Here is a 21,316-nt window from a genome sequence, read left to right as displayed (position 1 = left end):
AGCATGGGCCTCACTCCAGGTAGCTAGCAAAGAAAACACCCAGTGAAACTAATACCAACTGTGCCATTTGCTAAAGGATCGCAGCACTGCCTTCTCCACTTTGACATGTGCCTGAACAGCAAAACCCACCACCTGATACTTAACAGACCCTCCACCCAGAAAATCCCCTAACGAACGCCTTCCTTCTATCTTTTAAGATTTTGATGACTAGCATATTGCTAAAGACATAGTAAAGATTTGTCTTGCTTTAGACATAACAAGCTTTGGTAACTTAAAATGCAGATCCTGAAACTGACACAAGTATCGAGGTCACAGACCTCAGGAGTACAGAGACTTCCCTTCCCACACATCAGGAAGGCAACAAGATGGACTTCTGTGCATGCATCTGAATGAGAATGGGGAGCTGGTCATAAAGGACAAAAAGGCAGCAAAGGGACTGAATGCCTTCTTTGTCTTGGTCTTTACTGGTAAGATCAGCCTTCCAAAACAAATTTCAAAATTAAAGACAAATTCAGCTATTACTGTATCTACAGTATATGTATATATATTTAGGAGAACATTTCTGCTACAGTAGAATTCTCGTAACATTCTTAGCTAGAGCAGTCAGAGGTTAATATAACTTCTGCATACCTAGCTTCTACATTTCACTGAAAGAAGGTGGACAAGCCATAAATGCACACCAGTCAGTTTCTACTACACAGAAGCAGTAGCTGCTGCTTACTCCAGATGAACACACTTTATTTTTCAGAATCAGTTACACACTCTTCAAATAGAATGCAAAAGAATATGTTGCTACAGGTTAATATCCTGATGTCACAGACTACATCAGCAATGTTGTTACCACAGTCCATTTTGTTTTCATGAGCCTTAGACAAACTATTCTCCCAGCCAAAGCTTTTATAGTAGAGAATAGTAACAGACAATTCAACAATATGAGTACTATCCATGTAACTAGAACAAAAATACATATTAATTTTGTAATGTGTATGCAAACCCAGAATGACTTTTACCAATGACTGTTGGGGCTGAGTGAGCTACCCCAATAAGAGGGCACAAAGTCAGGTCTGACAGAATCTGTTAAATGTCTCCTTTACAAAAACAACTCCTTAGTTCAATTACCTGTAAAACCCATATGCAGAGTACTAAGTTGCTGTTACTTTTTACCATGTGGAAATTACATGTTTAAAGCTCCCAGGCTGCATCACTCTAACTCAGCTCAAGAGCCACTATGCCTTTACTTGGTTTTACTTCCCCTTGAGAATTTTGTCATGCAAGTGGACAGAATTCTATTCCAATTTTAACCCACCATTTATGCCTTACCAGTACTATTCCTTGCACTTAAGAAGTGTGCTAAGGTTGTAAGTCATCATCTTTCCCTCAACTTTACTTTCCCATTAAAGGAGAGAAGCATTACTGCATTGTGCTTCCTAGGCAGAATTTATTTTTCAGGAAATCAGAGATTCAAAGTGCAAGACCACCAGGGAAGCAGAGCTGCAAAATAAATGAATTTTCCATCATCCTGCAACAGTTGTTAGGAATCCCTCTCAATATATACAGAACAACAGTATTAAATGAGTTACATCAAGTTAGTGTACTCATTATATAGATTTTACAGTTCTCAATACCAGAAACACTACAGGTTTTTAGATACTAGGGCAAGACAGTTACTGCCCTAGTTAACAGCCCACTGCCTACCTATAAGGATACCTGTAGCTAGGTCTTCCATAGCTTATGTACTATTTTAAGATGCCGGTGATAAGGTATAAACATGCAAAGGAACTGTAACTCCATATTTCTCCATTTCTGCTCAGATTCTGCACCTCAGTCTTGAAGATAAACAACATCTTAAACATAATAATGAATGCTCTTTGGTTTGTGTACTCTAAATATGAACAATAATGAATTCTTGTCTTCATAAGAACTGAAACATGAAACTTTAACTGCAACACCAACCCCTGGAAAGAACTCAGAGACACAGTTCTGTATGTTCTGAAGTATCAATGCAGCAAGAACTGTCAATTAAGAAACTTAACATTTTAACAACATTATTCCAATGCAGAGAAGCCCTTAGCACTACCAAACAGACATTCTTACTTGTTACAACATCCCCAGATGCTTAATTGGTACATCGCAGGCTTAGACACTTATTGTCCCTTACCTGGTGGAGGAATTCAGCAGGCAGAACAGAAGAATTCAAGAAAATTTAGTGATACAGGCAAACTTAGGTAAGAGGCATGAAAATAGTTCAGTGATCCTGCAATACTGGAAGAAGGGCATTAACTGGCCTCACAGCAACTGTAACAGGCTTCCAACTAAACAGCAATTGGCCTTTTTAAAACATACTGATCAGCATGCTCAAACTTATTCATAAATGTGCTGACCTCTTATTTTGACTGTGTTCTGTTTGGGTTTGGCTCCCCCACCCCCACCATGCAGAAGAATGAGCTACCTAATCTTCACTTTCAGTTCCTACAAGGAATGCAATAGCTATCTTCTCAGTTAGTTGCTATGGAAACAGTATTTCACAACTGGACCTCTCTTGGAACAAAATGTAGAAACAACTGAAAAAAATAATCTCGTTTCTGACAATCAGTTGCTTAAAGACACACAAAGGACAAGGCTCTGACAACAGACTTTTTGGGAACTAGTTCAACACTTATACATCCATAAAATGAAACAACTAACTTCTTAAGTATCCTTAAGTCTCCCAGTTTTTTATGTGGCCTCAAATAATTTATGACTGGTATCTACCCAGCATGACTAAACTTGTGAAGTTATATCTGCAGATTCATATATCTGCTGGCATTTGATATTCCATTCAAAAAATACCCGTAACACCTAAACTTGTCTTCAGTTTCTGAGGGACATACATTGTTTTAAAACAAAAAACTGATGCAAAAGAAAAAAAAATAAATTTATATTGTACTTGCTCCTGATGTATATAACCTGTGCCTCCAAAAGAACATTAGTAAATGGACACATTTGCCACCACATTTCTTCCAAGGCATTTCATAGAAAGTCTTTCTGCCTTGAATGACCACTCAAACTTTTTGTGGCTAGAACTGACAGATTACAGCAAACCTTCAAGACTGTTACACCTTTTAATTCCCCTATTGCAGCCCTTCCTACCTTCAATGCTGCCACCCCACCCTCCCCATCACTTCCTGGGGAAGAAACTTTTATGAAGTTATGTCTTCCACATGCAGGAGAGAGCAAGGAGGTTATAAAAAAAATAAAGAACTTGTTTAGAATCACACAGACCACTAAGAATTCTTCTAATCCAGTGATATTGACTAATCAATCTTGAATTTGAACTCCGTCCAGTAAGAAATAGAATGAGTATGGCATATATTTTTAAAGAGGAGGTACAACTATCAGGTTCCTTCAAAGTAAGTCTTCCTGTAGATGACCAGATTTAAAGACAACAAAAATCTTGTTAATAGTTTTACCATTCTAACAAGAACTTGAACTATCAAAGTTTGCACATAAGATGAAACATTGCAAACTGGAAAAAATTGCTGGTTATCTTAGGAAAACAAGGAAAATTAGAATTTACAGCTGTCCTGGATGTAAAAAAGACCTTCAGTTACTGAAAGGCTTGGTTAGATCAGATGCACTTTTCAGCAGTCGAGTAATTCCTCTTCCTCGCATGGTGCTTGTTCCATAAAGGGAACAGGTCTTCACACCACATGGAGAATCACCTATTAAATTAAATACAGTTTGTAAATCAAATCAACCTTCGAAGCTTGCGTAAGTTAATGGACTAGTACTTCATACACTGTGGAGCTGAACCTATTGAGCAGCTCTAATATGAAAAGTCAGAGACAGAGGTTGTGCCCTCTATGCACACCAAAATCGTAAGAAATCATGATTTTCAGCTGCAACAGTTTGAGTTTGAATTTGAATTAAATTATCTGACACTACAGCATCTATTTCATATGCAAGGAAATAAGCTACAAGCTTAGAACTGCTACAGTTATTTGTCTTGCAAACTGGATTCTGTCCCTCTGAAGATTAGCTATGAACTACCCAGATGAATTGAGCTCATGTGCCTTCCATTAAGGAAATTTCATCTCTAAAAGCAAGACTTTAAATGAGCAGTCTCGATAAACTAAGTTATAGTGGAATACTTGCAACAAATATTAGTTGAGCCTTCACATATAATTATTTGAGAGCAAGGAGAGCATTTTAAATATGGCCCTGCCTCAAAGCACCTAAGCATATAAGAATGGATATCATATAGCAGAAAAATAAGAGGCTACGAATCAGAGAGCAAATTTTATAGAAAATTACATTTTGAGAGACCTTTTTGACCCCAAGATTGTGTCCAATAAAAAAAGGGTAACTCCGTCTTCAGAAATTCAGTGAAAGCCATATCCAGGAACAAATGCAGCTTATGCAGAGGTGTTTAAGCTTTATGTCACTTACAGGTAACGTCTAAACCCAGCAACTTGAAAAAGCATCAACTGGATTAAGTTTAAATACCTCTTTCCCCTTATAAATGTGAAAGTATCAAACTCACAATTAGAAGAGACAAACTCTTGATGCCAACTTGGAGAAGCAAAATGTCTGTCATATGCAGGACCCTCAGCCTTCATATTCTGTACGAAGAAATGAACATTCAAAATGATCTATGTGACTTTTAAAACGCAGCATACGCAACTATCCATGAAACCTACCAATTGCAGTGAAAACTCACGTGTACTGACCCAGGTAGTGATTATTTTTATTTCATCAGTCTTACCAATATATGCCACAAAGCATCTAAAGAGAAAACAGCTAAGCTAAAATTGGCAAATCTGAACACTTAAGTAAGAATAAAACAGGGTATCAGTTTAAAGAATCTGACCTGAAAACGTCCAGCATCCAATATCACCATCTTGGTATTTGTGCTTTCACTACTATCAAGGTCTTGAAGAGGCAGGTGAGCTGCTGTCAGTGAGACTCCATATACACTAGCTAAAGATTTACTGATGCAGTAACTTTATGGAGAAAAAAAAAAAACAAGAAGAGTTTAGCTAAGAGGGCTGTAATGCTCATGTACAGAAGTACAGCATTTTTAATTCTTCAGCTGGCAAACAAAGCAACCCGAGATGCACAGCTAAACAGTTACCCTATATCCTTCCAAGGCCACTAGCCTATACTACAGCTACACATGAAATTAAAACAATTGCTTCCCCAACTATCAAATGCAGTCAATTAGAAGGGTGAAAAGCAATATTCTTTTCACAAGACCTAGCAGTACATAAGAGGCTTCTGAATGAAAGGCTATTCATTATCACCTCCCTCAAACTGCTGCCAAGTGTGATCTTAAATTGCATTTCCTTGTGTCCCAACTATTTACTTTCCCTTTCCTCACACCTGAAAAATTTTAGAACCTTACGTATTCATGTTATATGTAAGGCAGTATAAAAGTTTATAAAACTTTTATGAGTTTAAAGCCTCTTTGAGGGTTTGGGGGAGGGGGGCATCATTCCATCCCAACACACCCAGTCAGTTGCCAGCACCTATAATAAGTGCTCGGAGCAATTTACATATATTCCAGCTGCTCCAGCCAATGAGCTGGCTTCATTTGGAGCTCGGCTCCGATGCCTCTATACAAACGCCTGTAGCATGAGGAACAAACAATAGGAATTAGAGATGTGTGCACATCTACGGGGGTATGATATAATAGGCATCGCAGAAACATGGTGGGATCGCTCCTATGACTGGAGTGTTGGAATGGAAGGTTACAGGCTTTTTAGAAAAGACAGGCCTGGCAGGCGGGGAGGGAGAGTTGCTCTTTATGTTAGGGATAGTCTGGAGAGTATGGAACTCTCTCTGGGGACAGGTGATCAGTTAACTGAGTTTGTGGGTCAGGGTTAAAGGGAAAACAGCTATGGGAGACATTACTGTGGGGATCCGTTACAGACTGCCTGATCAACAAGGACCTGCGGATGAAGCACTCTATAGACAGATAGGAAAAGCCTCACGCTCGCAGGCCCTTGTTGCCATGGGTGACTTCAAGCACCCTGACATCTGTTGGAATGATGGTAAGGCCCAGCACAAGCAATCCAGGAGGTTCCTCGATTGTGTGGAAGACAACTTCCTTCTGCAAGTAATAGAGGAGCTGACAAGGAGAGGTGCCATGCTTGACACCAACAGGGAAGGGTTCATTGGAAATGTGACACTCCAAGGCAGCCTTGGATGCAGCGATCACAAGATAGTCGAATTCGAGATCCTCAGGACAGTGAGGAGAGTGTGCAGCAAGCTCACTGCCCTGGACTTCAAAAGAGTAGACTTTGGCCTCTTCAGGAACCTGCTTAGTAAGGTTCCATGGGATATAGCCCTAGAGGGCAGGGGGGCCCAAGACTCTTGGTTGATATTCAAGGATCACCTGCTACACCCTCAGAAGTGTTGCATCCCAACTAGAAGGGAGTGCAACAGGAGGGCCAGGAGACCTCCTTGGATGGATAAGGAGCTGCTGAGGAAAATTCAAATGAAAAAAGAGGCTTATAAAAGGTGGAAGCAAGGACAGGCAGCCTGGGAAGAGTACAGGGATGTTGTCTGGGAAGCTAGGGACCAAGTTAGGAAAGCTGAAGCCTAGTCAGAATTAGGCTTGGCTAGGGACGTTAAGGATAACAGGAAGGCATTCTACAGGTACGTAGCGAATAAAAGACAGACTAGGGACAATGTAGGCCCCCCTCTGGAAGCTCTCAGGAGAACTGGCTACACAGGATTTGGAGAAGGCTGAGGTTCTGAATGACTTCTTTGCCTCCCTCTTCACTGCCAAAGGCTCTGACCATACCACCCAAGTCTTGGAAGGTAGACGCAGGGACTGTGAGAATGAAGACCTTGGGCCCACTGTAGGAGAGGATCTGGTTCAAGACCATCTTAAAAACCTGAACGTGCACAAGTCCATGGGACCTGATGAAATCCATCCACAGGTCCTGAAGGAAGTTGAAGTCCTGAAGCGAATGAAGTTGCTAAGCCGCTGGCCATCATATTTGAAAAATCATGGCAGTCAGGTGAAGTTCCCAATGACTGGAAGGGAAATATAACCCCCATTTTCAGGAAGGGGAAAACAGATGACCCAGGGAATTACAGACCAGTCAGTCTCACCTCTGTGCCTGGCAAAACCTTGGAGCAGATTCTCCTGGATGGCATGCTAAGGCACATGAAAAACAACAAGGTGCTTGGTGACAGCCAGCATGGTTTCACTAAGGGGAAATCCTGCCTGACCAATTTGGTGGCCTTATATGATGGGGCTACAGAACTGATAGGGTAGAGCAGTTGATGTCATCTATCTGGACTTGTGCAAAGCGTTCAACACTGTCCCACACAACATCCTTGTCTCTAAATTGAGAGACATCAATTTGATAGGTGGACCACTTGGTGGATAAAGAACTGGCTGGATGGCCGCACACAAAGAGTTGTGGTCAACGGCTCAATGTCCAGCTGGAGACCACTAACGAGTGGTGTCCCTCAGGGATCAGTGTTGGGACCAGTCTTGTTCAACATCTTTGTCGGTGACATGGACAGTGGGATTGAGTGCGTCCTCAGCAAGCTTGCCAATGGCATCAAGCTGCGTGGTCTGGCTGATACCCTGGAGGGAAGGAATGCCATCCAGAGGGACCTCGACACACTTGTGAGGTGGGCTGATGCCAACCTCAGGAAGTTTAACCATGCCAAGTGCAAGGTCCTACAGCTGGGTCAGAGCAATCCCAGGCACAGCTACAGGTTGGGCAGAGAAGAGATTCAGAGCAGCCCTGCAGAGAAGGACTTGGGGTGCTGGTCGATGAGAAAATGAACATGAGCTGGCTTCAGTGTGTGCTTGCAGCCCAGAAAGCCAACCGTATCCTGGGATGCATCAAAAGGAGCGTGACCAGCAGGTCGAAGGAGGTGATCCTGCCCCTCTACTCTGCTCTTGTGAGACCTCACCTGGAGTATTGTGTGCAGTTCTGGTGTCAACATAAGAAGGACATGGAACTGTTGGAACAAGTCTAGAGAAGGGCCACGAGGATGATCAGAGGACTGGAGCACCTCCCGTATGAAGACGGGCTGAGAAAGTTGGGGTTGTTCAGCCTGGAGAAGAGAAGGCTGCGTGGAAACCTCATGGCAGCCTTCCAGCATCTGAAGGGGACCTATAGGGATGCTGGGGAGGGACTCTTCATTAGGGACCGTAGTGACAGGACAAGGGGTAACAGGTTAAAACTTAAAAAGGGGAAGTTTAGATTGGATATAAGGAAGAAATTCTTTCCTGTTAGGGTGGTGAGGCACTGGAATGGGCTGCCCAGGGAGGCTGTGAATGCTCCATCCCTGGCATTGTTCAAGGCCAGGTTGGACAAAGCCTTCGGTGAGATGGTTTAGTGTGAGGTGTCCCTGCCCATGGCAGGGGTGTTGGAACTAGATGATCTTAAGGTCCTTTCCAACCCTAACTATTCTATGATTCTATGTTCCCAAAGTAGACATATACTAGAAAATACTGAGAATGTCTCATCAAATACAGGTATAATAAACCTCTACAGAAATTCAATGAATTCTAATGTAATTGACACTTCTCTCAACTCTCCAATAGTAAATGGATGTCCTGGGTTCAGCAGTAGCAGTCATTTTTCTCCTTCTTAGTAGCTGCTGCAGTGCTGTGTTTTTTACTTTCAGCCTGGGAACAGCGCTGATAACACTGATATTTTTAGTTGCTGCATAGTAATATTTAGTCTGACCAAGGACTTTTTGAGTCTCATTCTCTGCCAGGGAGGAGGGGAAGCTGGGATGAAGTAGAGACAAGACACCTGACCCAAACTAACAGAAGAGGTATTCCATACCGCAGCACATCATACCCACTATATAAACTGGGGGCAGTCACCTGGAAGGGTTAGATCGCTGCTCAGGTCAGGCTGGGTATCAGTCGGTGGGTGGCAAGTGCTTGTATTCTCATGTTATTTCCCTTATCATTATTATTATTATTGGTGGTAGCAGCAGTGGTTTGTGTTATACCTTAGTTACTGGACTGTTCTTATCTCAACCCGTGGGAGTTACATTCTTTTGATTTTCCTCCCCATCCCTCTGGGAGCTGGGGGGGCAGGAAGGGAGGGGAGTGAGAGAGTGGCTGTGTGGCTGGGCTTAAACTGAGTGGAGGTAGTGAAAAGATGAAGAGAGTGATGGATTAGTGTCACACAAGTTATATTACATCTAAGTGCTAAGACCCACAGCATATTGCTAAGCCACATAAACAACAGGTAAAGTTAGAACAAAATCTTGAGAGTGAAGGGAACAAATGAAACTCAAGATCTAGAACTACAGTGCTCCAGGCAGTCAGAGAAGCCAGAGCCAAAAAAGTGTCTCTATAGCAAAATAAAATTCATCATAATGAAGATAACTCCTTAGCAATACTTACACGATCTTTTTACAGGATGCCAAAGCACAGCAGAGTATGTCATTCTCTTCATGCCACTTGCACCTACATGAAATGAAGTTCACGCTTATTTCAGAAGCATCAGCATTTTTAATCAACATGAATAGCCGAGTCTGGTCAGAAGAAACAGGAACAGATATTTAAGATTTTTGTCTCAGTGACCTTATAATACCTTTACAATTTCACGGAGGACCAGTACTCAACAAGGAAGCTCTAAGTGGTTTATGAAGAGTTAAAAGGCATGCATAAAGGCAACCTTCTTTATGCTGAGGTGGGAGTAAAGAGAGGAAAGAGAACCCTGTAAGATAAAAGGGATTTAAAGGTAATAATTTTAAGTTTCACATTAATGTGAAACCGTTCCTTTTACTATAAGCACTTCACTTTCCTCTCCAAATGTGTTTTTTAAAATACATTTTCCCACTCTTGAGGTTTCCCTCCAATGTGAGGATACTCATGGAAATGGAAAACTTCCTGTCTATAAAAAGATAGTGTGACAATGATTATCCCAATGGATCTTAAAATACACACTGTAAGGAGACTTCAAACAATAGCATTTTCTTATTTTAATGATCTACTAAATTTTAAGATCAAATTATTGGTTCTTACAGTAGCAGAGGAGAAGTTAAAGCATATTTCCAAGCCAACTGTGTCATGACTAAACACAGCCCAAGCTACATCCACCACAAGCTACATACCACTTAGTTGTACAATACAGAAGACCGTGAAGGCAGAAAGAGCTTTACTGTCCAAGACACATTAAAAGCTAAAAAAAAAACCAAACCAACCCAAACCAAAAAAAAACCAAACCAAAAACCCACCAAAACCAAAAACAAACAAAAAACCAAGAAAAAGCCAACACCACAAAAACAAAAGAAAAAAAACACCCCACCAAAAGCAAAACAAGAAAACACACACACAGAAAAAAATCCTACAAAGTAAATACAGTTCCAGATATGTAACAAAGAACACTCATTCTGAAAGAAAAAAGACATGATTGAACCTTGAACACTTAGGTTTGAGAACTTGATTTGTACCACTAGCAAATATACCTTGTCCCTCATCACAGCAGCACCATGAGGCATTTGATACATAGTAACAGCCAGGTCCCATCCAAGCTACCCTTCTCAGAGTCTCAATCTTACCACTTTTACAATTTCCAGTTAACCACCACAATATATTTTATTCCCATTTTGACCCCCTCCTTCAAATTAGGGCTCAGACTCAACACTAAAAAGCACTTCACACTTCTCTGGGGAAAGAATATTCATTTCCACTTGTACTCACAATGTAACAAGAAGGATTCGGAAGCCTGCAGGACATTCCAGCCTTGCAGTTTACAAGCTGTACCGCAGAGCACCAGGACACACCAGGCTAATACATGCGTTCACAAAGAACACAACATACCTGGTATTACTGGAGAAATCCCACAGGAAGGCATCCAGTTCTCTACACACCCAAGTCTTGGATGGCTCCTTTTGGTATTTCTTCTGGTGCAGCTCTATTACCAGGTCCTCTACATCAAGGAGTTCCAAGTGGCTTTCAATGCCTATAACTCAGAGAACACCCCGGTCAGGAGACCAGGAGTCAGTGAAGGTAGAGTGGAAGGTGTCCCTGCCCGCGGCACGGGGTTGGAACTAGATCATCTTTAAGGTTCCTTCCAACCCAAACCGTTCTGTGATTCTATGAATATTCTTAGCTCACTTCTCAGTCTGTCCCTGTTCATTGTCCAGTCTCTTACCAAAGCATCAAAGATCTAGTAAAGCTTAAGAAGTTATCCCACCAGTGGTTTTACTAAAACCTGGCTTCTTAGAAAAGTGGGCCATCTTATATTCCCACAATTTCCCTCCACCTCAATAATAACGTTATCCTGCTTGCAGGCTAGCTCTCCTCAGAAGCTGTTAGAAACACATAGCAAAGCGATCTGCTCACCTTCACAATAACCTCACTGCCTCTAGTGCTCCTTTAAGTGGCTGAGCAAGAAAAGAGTATATATTCTCTAGATGTGTTCATTTAGCCAGTAAGCTGCTCATGCTGCCATTTTACTATCACTGATGGGGAGGAAAAGAAGAAGCAGCACACAAAACAGTTCTAGCTACCAGTACCAGCTTCTATGAAACCTTTGAGATCCCAAGATTTTTGACAAATACAGCTGTCCACGAGTACATAATCTTTCTTTGGGGAGAAGGATAGAAGGGGGAGGCCAAAAATGATCCATTTCCCACCTGTGATGCTAGCCATTCGATTGAGACACCAGCTAATTCGGAACCTGTCATTAGACTAGAGGAAAGAAAATTTCAGCCACATTGAAGAAGTACAGTATATAATTCTGACATCGGCAAGACTTCCGACTATATCTGAAAAGGTCACCTCCAAAACAAAACTCAATGTGTGTGGGATGGAATGTACACTCCTCCTGAAAATCATCCTGAAGAGGAACCAAATGCCACAGAGGCTTTCCAACCAAACCCCAGGAGAAATTCTGGAAATTAAAGGTTAACCCATAATACATTCCTTAAGTGTTCTGTTTTTTATTTTTTTTTAATATGTATATCTTCAGAGCTCTCTATATTTATGAATGGAGCCCAAGATCTTGACACTCCCTGCCTTTTTAAGGATATGAGGCTTAAATAGAATCAAAAGATAATATAGCTACTATGAAGCTTAAAACAGCTCCAAGTCCTAACATTTAATTTTGCTCACTGGCAAATTAAACTTGAGCAAAAATTAACATGTACAGTATTCTCATGGTGAAAGACAAAAACATCCCTTTAAAAAAAGCAGGACTGTCTATTATTCAGCACAATCAATTTAGTGTTGATCTTAAAACCCCTTAACCCAAGGCAGAACAATGTTAAGAGACCAAGTGAAACGCTGATCAGTAGACCAGAGCCAGAAGCGCAGGCTGAAAATAAGAAGGCAGAAAATTAGGTCTTTGCTTTATGGAATTGGGAAGCTTTGGAAAAAGAGTATCCTTTCCCATTCATGGGCACGCTGACTAGGCTTTAGAGGGGTACCTTCTTAGTCATCCAACAAAACTGAAATTACAGATTTTGATTTAAAGCATCTTACTTTGACCGTGACCATACCCTGCAGTAAAAGCGAGGCCAAACACCTCTGGCTGGGTGGACAAACTCAAGAAGTTCCCATAAGACATCCGCATAACAAGTACGTGGAAGATGAAATCCAGATACAGGGATCTTGTGAGTGGCATCACCTGGGTAGGACAAGAAAAAAATTACAAGAAGTCCTGCTTCCTTAAATGATCAGAGCCCCCCCCCCCCCTTGTATCTTTTTATATACATACATGTATACACAAAAGCACACCTCCCATGCTCTAAAGGCAGGGTCTCAAATTAAGCTATTAAAATCTGCTTCTTTCAGCAGAAGACTGGCGGGTGTGGGCTGTGAGCAAACACACACACACCCCTTTTAAAAGTCCATTATCTTAAGTTTTCGGTATAGGAAAACATGGGCCAAGTTTGTTCCCTTTATACACAACAGGAGGAAATGTCCTAATAAAACAAGCTGGAATCTATAAACACTGAAGAGTCACAAGGGAAAGAAGGCAGGCCAAGCCAGATAGAACAGTTACAAATACTTTTGACTTTGTCAATACATGTACAGCTGCAAAACACAAGTTCTATATACAAACAAGTATCTTTGAGTTAACCAATTACGAATTAGCACTTCATGCTGAAGATACACACAGACTATCAAAGAAACGATGCTCTGCTCAGGTAGCCTTGAAAGCTTTTGAAGCCGTACAAGGTTGTCACATTTAAGAACATACTGCAGTTACTGTTGAATTAAAATAGAAAGGTGGAATACAAGTAACTGCCATTGAACCATTTTGGGTGTACGCTTTGCCATTTGTGGGTACAAGAAACATAGAAGGTGAGTGTGACAGCTGCTCTGTCACTCCGTTCTCTTTGAAACTTGCCAAGTTCCCAGCGGGAGAAACTGCAGGCTCAGAAGACATCTGGATACAGATGAGGTAAGCTGAGTCTAAGCCTGTACACCTCTGCATACTGTTCTTTTTCTCCAGTGATACTCACTAGCAGCCTGGCAGTGGTATCGAAACCCACGTGGTGGTACTTCTGCAGAAGAGCAGGGGAGATGGAAAAAACAAACCACCATCATCCAACATCCACTATGAGAGATCCTTAACTCTGAGTTAGGCACCATAGTTTCATGTACAGAAAGGAACAACTTAACCTTCCCTTACAGCCTTGCACAAGTGCCACAACTATTTTTGAAAAAAGTTCAATTATATGCATTTAAAACCCCAAGTATATTGTATAGTGTGTGTGTTCAGGTCAAATCAAGACAAACATTCATTGCCACACAAACATGTGAATGTCCTCCTGGATTTATTTTACACTTTTTGAAGCTTCCTGCATTCCTGATGCTTAAGTCCATCTCCTCAGGAACAATCAGCACAGCTTTGATATTTTAACAAGCCCAACCACTTACAATCAAAGAATAAAGCCTATCTTAATACCAGAAATCTAATCCGGGCAGTAGTAACTGACATTAGAAAACCTCCCTCTCACCCCAAAGCAACATAACCTACAGATTATCTCCCTTCCTTGGAGCTCACCTGGCTCTATAAAGTGATGGAAATCAGCCATTATGCCATCCCGCAGGGAGTACTTGACACACCCAATCTCACAAGGCAGGAAGCGCTGTTCACAGTGGGATGGCAGCTTGCCATGGCTGTAAATGTTCAGGAAGTAGAAAATGTCTACAAGTACAGCTGAAAGAGAAAAAAATAAATTCAAAAGAGCCACCAAAAGTTACAGCAAGCCATCCTGGCCACACCTCATCCAGCAACAGTTTCAGTGTGCTTTCTTACATGAGTAATGTAAGGAAGAGAGTAATGACCAAGTAAAACACACAGCTATTCCTCTGTATTGCAGGCAAGGTAGCTAATACTTATGCAACAGTCAGGCATCTTGATAGCTCTGGTGTATCTTCCACAGATGCTCATGTGTGTAGCAACAGGGTCAGAATAAAAATTAAAATTAAAATAAATAAAAGCACTTAAAATTAGACCCCAAACCCATAAGAACATTGAGAGGCCTGGAATCCTATTATTGCTTTTCATGACAAGTCTCTTCACCCTTTAGGAAAATAAGGTTGGCGGGGGGAACCAAACCAAAAACCAACCCAATCAGAAACTACAAAGCAGCTTCACAAGCCCAATTCAGTAACTTATACAGGTCAAATGAGCTGATAATATTCTGGGGTAGGAGGAGATAAGAAACCTGCCAATTAAAAGGACTGCTTCTCCTCTGCCAAAAAAGCTCCCAAAGGTGGCAGCAAGAACACCCAAGGCAAATGTTAATAAATAAATTGTTTACTAATTTAAAGAGCATCCAACTATGAAAAATATTTCACAATACACCTTAATATTTCTCTTTATGAGCATCACCTAGCATTCTCACTGAAATTTAAGATAGCTGTTTAATCCTTATGCTTAAACTCCGTCTCTCATCAAAAAAATCCTACATTTCTGTCCTGAATTCAGCAGTACCAGTCATTTTTATCCTTCTTAGTGCTGTATTTTTGACTTTAGCCTGGGAACGGTACTGATAACACACTGATGTTTTTAGCTGTTGCTAAGTAGTGCTTACTCTGATTAAGGACTTTTCAGTCTCACGCTCTGCCAGTGAGGAGGGACAGAAGAAGCCAGGAGGAAGCAGAGATGGGACACCTGACCCAAACTAGCCAAAGGGGTATTCTGTACCACAGCACATCATGCCCAGTATAGAAACTGAGGGGAGTCACTCAGAGGGCCCAGATTACTGCTCAGGTCGGGCTGCGTATCACTCAGTGGGTGCTGAGCAATTGTATTCTTTCCCTTTGTTATTTCCCTTATTATTATCGGTGGTAGTGGCTTTGTATTATACTTTGGTTACTGGACTGTTCTTACCTCAACCCATGGGATTTACATTCCTGCGATTCTCCTCCCCATCCCTCTGCGAGTGGGAGGAAGAAGGGGGAGCGAGCAATTGGCTGTATGGTTCTGAGTTACCGGCTGCATTTAAACCACAATTTCCTACTGAGTAACAGAGATCTGTAACTGATTTTACACAGAAACAATGCTGTATAGATACCTGACTTTATGCCGCTGAATACCAGCTATCCTAAGCTTGAATGCCAGTGCTTCCTTACACGGGTCTTAAAACTTCACAAGCTATAGGGTCACAGGAAAGATAGCTCTCCTAGCCAAGTCTGAACTGCTTTTCTTGTGAAAAAAATCTCAGGCAGCTACAGCAAACCATACAGGACTTTTACTGAAAAATATTAAGGAACGGCATCATAAAATGCATCTTGGTTACCCTTTATCATTATACCTCTCATTCAGTTTTAAAGATCAACTGTGCCAGCTCAAGCCATGACCAACCCATCTGATCTGCATCACAGTGACAGAGGAGTATGCCCTCTGGCAGGGAGGCTGCTAACAGGTACTATACTTTTTATGGAGCTCTTTCATGCCCCTCCATAACCATGACAACAGGAATACAGTTCATAGACTTCTTGGGTAAAAGGCTTGAGCTGAGTCTTAACCATACAGCAGACACAGCTTATATGAACTGGCTGTTTGACTTACCTTCTAAGCATTAGCATTTATCATTTTTCAGACTAATGTAACATTAATTGAGGAAAAGACTACAGATTATGTTCATTACTCAACTCTAATTAAAATGTCCATTTGAAAGGAGGGTAACAGATAAAAACGGTTTCATTTTCAAGAGTTCTTTCAATATGGAAGCAAGCCAGGATGTTATAAAAGCACTGACAAGGTACATATCCCCTCTTCTAGTCTCCCAAAGAGGCCAGGTCATGATTTAATACCTCTACCATACAAATTTTGAATTCTGATATCTAACAACTCTTCACCCTTTAATACAGTTACAAGTATAGGTTCAGGTTGTACAACAGGTACAACTTGGATTAGGCTTTGTAAGTAACAAACTTCTATTAGGAGTTGAAGAATTATCTTTTTCTTAAAAGCCTTTAAATAATTGTAAAGAAATTATTAGTGGCTATACTCCCATCAAGCTAAAAAACAGAAGCTAGAATTATTTCAGGAGTGGGAGGTGGAGCAGGGACAGACACATTTATTTGCACTGACTTCCCTTGATACTACAATATGCCTTTTTACAACAGTAGACCATTAGTTTAAAAAAAAACAGCTGACACAGACGGTTATTGGCAAAACGTAAACAGCCTTTGTATAGGTACCATTGAGAGTATCTACAAAGGGCAAGCTTTACTCTATCAAGATTAACTGCTTTAAGATTACTATACCCTGATCATTCTCCCAAGACATAACAGAGGCATCTGGAAAAGTCACACAGGGCATCTTTGTGGTGGGACACGCAGGAACCGGAACAGCCAGATTACATGCCTGAAAAAGATTGAAAAGTTAATAATAAATAATCAAGACTCCTGGCACCACAAAGTCCTTCACCTCCTTATATTAGAGAAAAATTTAACATCCACTAACAGCTATGATTAAGTGGAATGGTCTGCAGTTTGTATATAAGCTGTAGACCAGGAAAGCAAGATTCCTCATCTAACAAAAACTGAGATACCTGTCTTAGTACCTCAGTCAACTCACTACAGCTGGAAAGCAAAACGTAATTCCGGGGGAGGGGCTGGGGGAAGGGAGATTTTGCTGGTTCAACCACTTGTCACAGGCAAGGGATTTTTCAAATTACAATTTCAAATTTTTTTCTGTAAGGTTTATAAAAAACTTTGGCACATGAAATTTATCTTTGCTAGGAATCAAATCAATGGAAAGCTGATAAAACCTGGAGGAAGCCATCAGATTGCTCCAGCACAGAACAAGTGTAAGGGGCATATATGCTCATGAAGCACTGCAAATCCATGTATGAACAATCAGCTTTTAAGAGGACAGGAACGGATACGTGGCAGGCACAGAGAATTTAATTCAAGACCCCAACTGGGAATAACATCCACATCTAGGTACACTAATTCCAGATTACCACCTCAAAGTTTGTTGATTATTAGTTCAAAATATAAACAAAAAAAAAAAAAAAAAAAGAAAAAAAGACAAAATTAGTCTCATTCAAGTAAGCTTAGTCTTCTCTGAAAGATGACCAAGACCTTTCACTGCACAAAATAACTGTGGCTGTCTACATATAAGGGTTCTATTAATATACTGTGATCACATATAATCTTACACATGCACACTTCCCTATTTCCACTGACCGGCAGTAAGGATGATGGTCTTTGTTTTGGTAAAGTAATTATTTCTTTCCATGATTACAGCTTCCTAAAATGCTACAACTTGTGGAAGGAAATACAGAAGCCTCCATTTATGACTTAGTTGTCATTTCACACATCTCCCATTTTTGAAAATGGAGCTTCATTGATTACATACCCCTAGCACGCTAAGTCATACAGGATAAGTCATGTTTTAAACAGCTCTTTTCCATCCAGGTAGGCCCCCCAAAATCTGAAAACACTGCCCAACATCTCCCATCTAGTCTCGAACAATTAATTTGACTAATCCAGTTTTACTAGTTACTCCAAGTGACAATCATCCTGTCATGCTTTTAGCATCATATAAGTGTTTTAAAGTCCCAAACTTTGCCATCACCGTTAGCATTAAGCAACATGGGAGGAAGAAGTAATTGCAATATTATCCATTTACTCAATTGTGCTCTCTGCTTTGACACACAAGGCTTTAGACTGCCAAACAAGACTGGAATAGAGTGAGGTTTCTGAAACTTCACATAGTTCAAACCCACACCCCTTTTAAGAACAGTACATAGCATAAAGGCTCTGTTTAGTACTCTATCTCACCACAACCTAGTATCTTAACCTGTTACTTCTACATTGTAGGACTTTGTCCCCCACCATAGTCTTACTATTCTCTTCATAATCAAACCAACCTTAAAATAATGGAAAGGTATAATCGATCTTTTTGTGCATAGCAAGATTTCATTGACCTGATCCACCACAGAGACAATCAAGAACGCCAAATCTGCTGCACATGGTTTCAGACTGTCAGACAAGAACAACCTAAATTAAGGACATCCATGAAGCAAAAGCAACATGAACCTATGACCAGAGTCATACAGATTTACAGTATTCTAAATCAATTAAGAAACGCCAACATTGCAGGTCAGCCACTGCAAAATATCACAAAACATAAAACTAAGTTGTTAGAGAACTACATTTTACTTGGTAAAACAGCCCAAAGGAACAAGCTGTGCTTGTTTAAAATAGTATAGAATATCCTCACCTTCAATTCAAACCAGAGCATTTTTCTGCCTAACCTTCATAACAGCATGGATTACCAGAGTGTCCATTATCTCCAGAGACTGAACGCTATGGAGAGCGGGTCTTCCATAGCATCATAGCTGACCAAACCCCAGCCACACTCACTCACTCCCCCTCTTATTTAGCTACATTGGAGGATGTTCCTTTCTCAGCATTTACCTCTTTCACTGTCTTCCGAGAGCATTTTTTTCCACTCAACTTACAAGCCTTCTCTGCATATGCCATCTTTTCTTCCTCAGTCAGCATCTTGAAGGAAAACAAATTGGTAAAAAAGGTTTTTACTGTTTCCTTCTAGCAGTCCCACAAACCAAAAAAAATTCCATGAAGAAATTAACTGTGTCTTTCCAAAGGGCATTATCAATACTTGGCAAGAACTACCAACTACTAACACTGACCCAACCAGTGGCGAGTAGTAGCTTTCTCTCTAACAAAGCCATACGCTTTGGTTTGAAACACCTAGCAAGCATATGCCTTTGAAGCATTTTCAGGCAAAGGCAAACTAGCACTCCTCCACCACAAACAAGACATCTTCTGAAACTCCTCATTCCAGCCAGGGATGCCAGTATCCATTGTACACAACACAAAGCTGTGCTTCCCCCCGCACCCCTGCGGCTGAGGGGAGGACAGCCAACTACCTCCAAGAAAGGCAATTTTGTCCCCCACACAACCTACGCAGTAGTACCATAATATAGCTCCATCTTACATGACGGGTGCTGCTTCTGCACCAGCAAGAGGCAGGTGAGCTACTACTTAACCCATAGTCCCCACGCACCACACCGGGAGCGGAACCCCTCTGCAGGCCTTTCACTGCCCTCGTTGCCATCAAGCTGCATTAACTCGAGGCCGTTCCCCTCACCTCCCAAGCCTGGGAGCAATAGGGGATGGCGTCGATGACACAGGCCACGGGCAAGCTACGCCGCTGCAGCTCGGGGAGCTGTTCGCTCACGAAGAAGTAGTACGGGCTGATAAAGCCCTTACGGCGTGGCATGGCGGCGGCCGCCTTCCACCTGCCTCGCAGCTAGCCAAGCCACGGCTGACTGGAACTCCGCCTCCCTACAAGAGGACACCTAAGAAAGCGCCGCCGGGGAGGAGCAGACGTGTGCCCGCCCACAGCTTTTGGCAGCGAGGGAGGGAAACTGTTACATGGAGTTCCTCCCGCCCGCCCCTGGGAGCTTCGCCGTCGCCTGAAGGTGAGGGGGAGGAGGGCGTGGCGGGGTTGCTTGTTTGGGTTTTGGTGTTGGATTTTTGTCGTTGTTGGTTTTGGGTGTGCTTGTTTTATTAGTTTTCGTTTTTAAATGCTCTTTGGCTGCTGAAGGATGAGAAATACCCAATGGGAGCTTGCACCAAGTTCTCACAGACATACACTGGGTCCCCAACCTCATAAAAATGGCAATATGCTGATTTTTCAAAGTAAAAGGATCATGCCCCTCGATATCCTCTAAATCTGAATAATGCTATGTATTAAATTTAGTAAAATCCTTACAAACAGTGACTAAATTAATTTATGCAGATATATTCATAAAATCACAGACTGGTTTGGTTTGGAAGGGACCTTAAAGCTCATCCTGTTTCAGCCCAAAGGAGGTAGCTGTTGTTCAAGCTTGTATCTTTGGCTTAGCTAATTATGTTTGTCACTGCTGGAACTGCTGTTAAGGTTAGATCAGATTCCTCCTGCATCTCACTTGCAGCTGGTTCCTCTGCGACTTAAAAATGCTGGCACTGTCTTATGGAGGCTATTCTGTCTTGCTCAAATCCAATAAAACAGTTTGGTTTATGTTTGTGAACCACTGACTGAATTTGCCATTAAACATGAAGGAGAGATCAATGGCACAGCTACAGGTTGGGCAGAGAAGAGATTCAGAGCAGCCCTGCAGAGAAGGACTTGGGGTGCTGGTCGATGAGAAAATGAACATGAGCTGGCTTCAGTGTGCGCTTGCAGCCCAGAAAGCCAACCGTATCCTGGGATGCATCAAAAGGAGTGTGACCAGCAGGTCGAAGGAGGTGATCCTGCCCCTCTCCTCTGCTCTTGTGAGACCTCACCTGGAGTATTGTGTGCAGTTCTGGTGTCCTCAACATAAAAAGGACATGGAACTGTTGGAACAAGTGCAGAGAAGGGCCACGAGGATGATCAGAGGACTGGAGCACCTCCCATATGAAGACAGGCTGAGAAAGTTGGGGCTTTTCAGCCTGGAGAAGAGAAGGCTGTGTGGAAACCTCATGGCAGCCTTCCAGTGTCTGAAGGGGGCCCTGTAAGGATGCTGGGGAGGGACTCCTCATTAGGGACTGTAGTGACAGGACAAGGAGTAACAGGTTAAAACTTACACAGGGGCAGTTTAGATTGGATGTAAGGAGGAAATTCCTGTTAGGGTGGTGAGGCACTGGCATGGCCTGCCCAGGGAGGCTGTGCATGCTCCATCCCTGGCATTGTTCAAGGCCAGGTTGGACAAAGCCTTCGGTGAGATGGTTTAGTGTGAGGTATCCCTGCCCATGGCAGGGGTGTTAGAACTAGATGATCTTAAGGTCCTTTCCAAACCCTAACTATTCTATGATTCTGTGACATTGTTGAAAATTTATAAAATTGTAATGTACACTCAATGAGAA

At 41.8% G+C, this 21,316-nt stretch overlaps 1 protein-coding gene across 2 annotated transcripts; it reads right to left on the bottom strand.

The window, feature by feature from the left end:
- Window positions 1-3,428: 3,428 nt before the first annotated feature.
- On the bottom strand, window positions 3,429-19,709 carry MAEL (maelstrom spermatogenic transposon silencer). Of its 2 annotated transcripts, XM_057410519.1 has the most exons (12): window positions 19,572-19,709; window positions 18,875-18,961; window positions 16,712-16,811; window positions 13,995-14,150; window positions 13,450-13,491; window positions 12,481-12,608; window positions 11,617-11,671; window positions 10,799-10,940; window positions 9,377-9,439; window positions 4,850-4,982; window positions 4,523-4,601; window positions 3,429-3,701 (listed from the first exon to the last, which is right to left on the bottom strand). In XM_057410519.1, the coding sequence occupies exons 1-12, from the start codon at window positions 19,701-19,703 to the stop codon at window positions 3,583-3,585; spliced, it is 1,236 nt and encodes a 411-aa protein (XP_057266502.1). In that variant the 5' UTR covers window positions 19,704-19,709; the 3' UTR covers window positions 3,429-3,582. The 2 variants fall into 2 exon arrangements, with proteins under 2 accessions (XP_057266502.1, XP_057266503.1); XM_057410520.1 differs by lacking the exon at window positions 18,875-18,961.
- Between the last annotated feature and the right edge of the window lie 1,607 nt (window positions 19,710-21,316).

The sequence above is a fragment of the Pezoporus wallicus genome, unplaced genomic scaffold (genome assembly GCF_028554395.1).
Source record: "Pezoporus wallicus isolate ANWC-B61680 ecotype Strahan unplaced genomic scaffold, APGP_CSIRO_Pwel_v1 contig_229, whole genome shotgun sequence".
Taxonomy (NCBI): domain Eukaryota; kingdom Metazoa; phylum Chordata; class Aves; order Psittaciformes; family Psittacidae; genus Pezoporus; species Pezoporus wallicus.
The sequence above is the reverse complement of the archived record's forward strand: the minus strand, read 5'-3'. Positions and strand labels throughout refer to the sequence as shown.